The sequence below is a fragment of the Gadus macrocephalus genome, chromosome 16 (genome assembly GCF_031168955.1).
Source record: "Gadus macrocephalus chromosome 16, ASM3116895v1".
Lineage (NCBI taxonomy): Eukaryota > Metazoa > Chordata > Actinopteri > Gadiformes > Gadidae > Gadus > Gadus macrocephalus.
The window spans coordinates 5,768,120-5,773,456 of NC_082397.1; the positions used below are offsets into that span (position 1 = coordinate 5,768,120).

At 56.1% G+C, this 5,337-nt stretch overlaps 1 protein-coding gene across 2 annotated transcripts in view; it reads right to left on the minus strand.

The window, feature by feature from the left end:
- Positions 1-787: 787 nt before the first annotated feature.
- Positions 788-5,337, minus strand: part of spred3 (sprouty related EVH1 domain containing 3) — a 6,265-nt gene continuing 1,715 nt past the window's right edge. The window contains exons 2-6 of one of the 2 annotated variants that reach the window (XM_060075673.1): positions 4,370-4,535; positions 3,827-3,995; positions 2,924-2,988; positions 2,276-2,434; positions 788-1,891 (exon numbers count right to left, since the gene is read on the minus strand). In XM_060075673.1, coding sequence (XP_059931656.1) covers positions 788-1,891; positions 2,276-2,434; positions 2,924-2,988; positions 3,827-3,995; positions 4,370-4,535 — 1,663 coding nt within the window. Of the gene's footprint in view, positions 1,892-2,275; positions 2,435-2,923; positions 2,989-3,826; positions 3,996-4,369 lie in introns of both variants that reach the window. The other variant, XM_060075672.1, reaches the window with a different exon arrangement.

Genomic DNA, 5,337 nt, shown 5'->3' on the forward strand with positions numbered 1-5,337 from the left:
AATGAACAAGCTAAACAAAACACTAACTTCCCTATAGACCAAAGGTTTGTGAATACGTGAACTTGTCTCTGTGTGTGTGTGTGTCATCGGGAATGGTTGACGATGGTAGTGGTGTGAGGGGGGGGGGGGGGGGGATTCCATGTTTTCACGTTTAATAAAATATACCAGTTCAAATCAAAACAATCATATATATAAACATCTTTAGTTTTTTTGTCAGTTTTTCTCTCTCGCTCTCTCGCTCAAAAAAAAAAGAAAGCAAAACAAACCTAAAACAAAATGAAGAACATTTAGAAACAGTGTACACATCATAGTTTCCGTAGCAACGCTCCTGCTGTAGTGCGGTGTCGGTCAGGTCAACCTCGGGAGGAGGAGGAGGAGGGGGGGGGGGGGGGGGGGGGCACAGGGGGTGGGGCGGGGTGAGTCCGTTCAGAAGGCGCCGGCGGACCTCCACCTGCGGCTAGGCCGGGGCGAGCGAGAAGGCCCCCAGGTTGAAGAGAGAGAACCAGTGGAAGGCTGTTGGCGAGGGGGGGGGGGGGGGGGGCATGAGAGGGGCCATGATGTCACAGCTGAGGGTGGGGTGGGGGGAGGGGGGGGAGAGGCGGTCGAGGGTCAACTGCTTCCTACTGCTGCCACCCACTTCCTCCTGCACTCCGCTAAGCTCCACCTCCTTCCCGGCTCCTCTCCCTCCACTAGACTCTCTCTCTTGTCATCCACCCCATAGAACCCCCACCCTTACCCCTCGTCGCACCTCAACCTCCGCCCCCCCCCCCCCCCCCCCCCCCCCCCCTCACCGCACCGCCTTGTGTTTCCCGCCGCAGCAGCCGCAGCGCTCGCCGCACTGCAGGCAGGCGCGCAGCGGCAGGTAGCAGCACATGCACGGCACGCACATCGACAGCGCCAGCAGCGCCAGCCAGCGGGCGCAGCACAGCGTGTGGCCGCCGCCGCCGCCGCCGCCGCCGCCGCCGCCGCCGCCGCCGCCACCGCCGCCGCCGCCCGGTGAGTCCTCGCACGAGCACGGCTCCCAGAACTCCCCCTCCGAGTCCGACATGCAGTGGTACAGCAGGCTCTCGGCGCACCACACGCACGTCCACTGGCGCAGGCAGTGCAGCGCCGGGTCGGGCGCGTCCCGGCAGCGGCCGCGCCCGTTCTCCGAGGAGCTGAACACGGAGCGGCAGTACACGCAGCGCGCCGAGCACGACGACGACGAGCCCTGCGGGCACGGGCTGTCCTCGTCGTCGGGGCACACCCCCGTGCAGCCCCCGGGGTCGCTCCCGTTGCCCCCGCTCCCGCTCCCGCCCCCGTTCCCGCCGCCGCCGCCGCCGCGCCTCCGAGTCCGAGAGGGGGGCATGGCCAGCGAGGCGTGGAGGCAGCAGGGCGACGGCGAGGGCGAGCACTTGCCCGTCTCCTGGGGGGAGCCGGCGGCCGAGGAGACCCCCGAGGAGGGGTGGGCGGAGGAGGCCACGCAGGTGGGCGAGGAGGAGAGCCGCTGGCGGGACCCTTTGCTGTCCAGGCTGACGGTGACCTCGCAGCCCGCCGGGCCGGGCTCCTTCTCGAAGCGCACCACGCACAGCTCCGACTTGTCCTGCAGCCCCGCCCCGCCGACGCCCACCACCACCACGCCCCCCGTCAGCCCCCCCACCATGGTCCTGGTGGAGGCGGCCCGCCGGTAGTCCTCGTAGCCCCGCGAGCCCCACAGGTCCTTGCAGGGGTCCAGGCTGCGCAGGTCTCCCTCCTCCAGCAGGGAGATGGTGGGGGAGGTGGGGGAGAGAGGGGCGGAGGAGGAGGCCGGCCGGCCCGACGGAGGGGTGGGGGGTGCCGGGGGAGGGGGCGGGGGCGTGGGGGGGTTCAGCACGGCCGTGACCTGCGAGAGCTGGTCTGGTCTGGTGTGGATCTGGAGGGGTGGGGGGGGGGGGGGGGGGGGGGTGGAGTAACGGTCAGTGTGGGTTTGACGTGTGGTTGGTGATCTTGATGATACTTGTATAGGGACGCCAAACTAAATATCGTATGTGTCGATGAATGAAAACATGCACAAGAAAACATAAAGCCTTGAGGAAATACATTTGGAGTAAATAAGACCAAATATTTTTCAAACATTTCAAGTGTAAAGTTGATCGTTGCGCTGTCGTGTTAGATCCCTCGTCACTATTATAAATGAGGTTTGGATGAATGGAGCATGGGTGGATGAATTGACTCGTTGATGGAGCGATCGAGGATGGAGGGATGGCTGAACGATTGGCGGTAATTATCCGGGCGGTAACCGTGGTGACGGGGGTACCTGCGCTGGCGTCTGCGTGGTTACACCGTGTCCGGCGGCAAAGCCAAATTCCTCAGGCCGCACGAAGCAGGTGGAGGACGACTCACTGGTTACTATGGTGATGGGTTTAGGAAGCATCTCCTTCCTGCTGTTGGACGACGACTCACTTCCTGTGTGGGACTGGAAGTGACACGCTGGCACGTAAGTACAAATCCTGCTCCGTGTGTCTTTGAGCGTGCGACGGTGCTTGCAGTGAGGTGGTGTTTTGGTGGTCTGATGGAGGTATGTTGGAGGTATGGTGGTAGAGGCATGGTGGAGGTTTGGTGGTATGATGGTGGAGGTATGGCAATCACGTGGAGGAATGGTGGAGCCATGGTGCAGGTTTTGTGGAGACATGGTGATATAATGGTGGAGGTATGGTGGTATGATGGTGGAGGTATGGTGGTATGATGGTGGAGGTTTGGTGGTATGAAGGTGGAGGTATGGTGGAGGTATGATGGTGGAGGCACGGTGGTATGAAGGTGGAGTTATGCTGGTATAATGATGGTATAATGGTGGCGATAGGTGTGATGGTATGGTGGGAAGGTGGTGTGGTTTTATAGTAGGGGTGGTTTATTGGTATCATGGTGGTGGTGGTGGTGGTGGTGGTGGTGGTGCTGTTGTACTCACTGCTTGTCCGTCGTCCTCTGTGTCTCCTTCCTCTGGGGTGGAGGAAGAGGACGTTGAGTCTGACCCTGGACCACAGGGATGAGGAAGAGGAGGAAGAGAGGTTAGTCCATACGACGGTGGTTCGGTTTGGACTCCATTTTGATGACAATAGAAAACGGACAACAATATAATTGTGTTTTGTAGGGAAAATGCACACTGTACCAATCGTTTGATTTGCTTTACTTAAATTTGATTCTATAGGTTTTAAATGAATCCTTTTCATGATTTTAAAAAGTGATCCTGCCTTGCACTACGGAAGGCCTTCTGTTTAGAGGGTGCTGTATACATAAATGCCTTGCCTTCTCCCATTTGTTGGTCTGGGTACCCAGAACTGCTGCCTGCTTTTCTTCAGCGCCAAAAACGATACATAGAGGGACTATCTAACAAGAGGGACTTCTATAAACTTAAGCCAGGGAGAAAGACCACGCCTGTTACTTCACCTACTCCCTCTTGCACCCTGTACCCCCTGTCTCCTCCCTACAGCCTAGTTATCCTGCTCCAGAAGGGGGGATCGCACATCCAGAACCCCAAGATGAACACGCAGAGCTCCAAAAAACTCCCTGAACCGAATATTGCTGAAGGCACGGTCCGTACTATCGTGTGTATTTTATCTTATTCATTGTTGTTGCTATTATGCAATATTAAGCCTTCTTGTTCTTTGTTTTGTTTTTTATATTGTATTTGTGTACAGCACTTTGGTCAACTACTGTTGTTTTAAAATGTGCTATATAAATAAACTTGACTTGACTTGACTTACGGACCGTGATTCCCTTTCTTGTAATTCCCTTTCTTTTTTCCCTATTGATCCATTGATGAACGTGTGAGCATGTGAGATGCACGCGTCCCCGCCACCTCTCGCTGTACCTCTGTCCATCTTGTCGATCAGGCCCTGCAGGCCCTTCTCGAAGGAGATGGCGTCGGCGGGGCTCTGGAAGGTCAGCCCGAACTTCCGCTCGTCCACGCGCCAGTGGTGGAAGATGGGGTTCACCTTGTTGTACACCAGTCCCTTCTGCACCACGCACTCCAGCACGGGCTGAGGGGCAGGGTCACACTCCTCATTGGACAACAGCTGGGACGTCACGTCCAGCACACGCACATGTGCATGAACACACACACACACACACACACACACACACACACACACACACACACACACACACACACACACGTTTACATATATACATACAGTCAGAAGGATGCACACAAACACACACACAGACACACACACACACACACACACAAACACACATGTGCATGAACACACATGCATGAACACATACACACATATGGCGCACACACATACACACAAACACACACACACACACATACACACATATGGAACCACACAGACTGAAACACACATGCACAAACACACACACACACACACACACACACACACACACTCACAGCTCGGTCTCGTAGCCGCTCCCCGCGTATCATGTACTGCTTCCTCCCGCGGCCTTCCTGACTCCGCCCCTTACAGATGACCACATGACTGAGGCCGCCGCCCCCCAGGGGAACCCACCCACCGCTGGAGTCGTCCCTCGTCATCACCACTGCACGCACACGCACGCTGTCAGGGGGGAGAGAGAACGACATGGAGAGAGACAAAGATAGATAGAAAGAGAGAGAGAGACAGAAAGAGAGAGGACTTAACCATGTCAGGGTGACCACCAGCATCACGCATCAGGCATCACACACACAAACACACACATATATAGACACACACACACACACACACACACACACACACACACACACACACACACACACACACACACACACACACACACACACACACAAACACACACACAAACACAAACAATCCCTCTCTCTTTCTCTCTCTTTCCCTCACACACACACACACACTCTCTCTCTCTCTCTTTCTGTCACACACACACCCACACACCGTCGGACACACGCCCACCCAGACAAGACCCATTTTGAGGACGCAGTGTGCGATGTTTCGGCAGGGGGCCGCTTACGATTTCGGTACAGTAGTGGCCTGTACTCTCTGTGCTATGCTGAGGTGGTGAACATTTCAGCCAAAGAACCCCAAAATCACACACGCCGCGGTGGACGCAGACGTAGCCACCCTGCTGGGCCGGACACACTGTACATAGACAGCGCCGAAAGCACCCTCACGTGGTCCGAGGTGAATGAGAAAAGACCTGGCGCGATAACACAATGAGGGACGTGCAGACCACGTCGCGAGCATGCTGCTGAGTAATCATCCATCATGAGGGCGCTTCATTACATTACGAGCATATTTTGGAAAATAGGTGAAAATAAATGACATGATGTGAAATAAATGAGGATGAGAGGAATGGTGATAGCTTACACAAACAGACATGTAAAAGGTATAGTGGGCAACA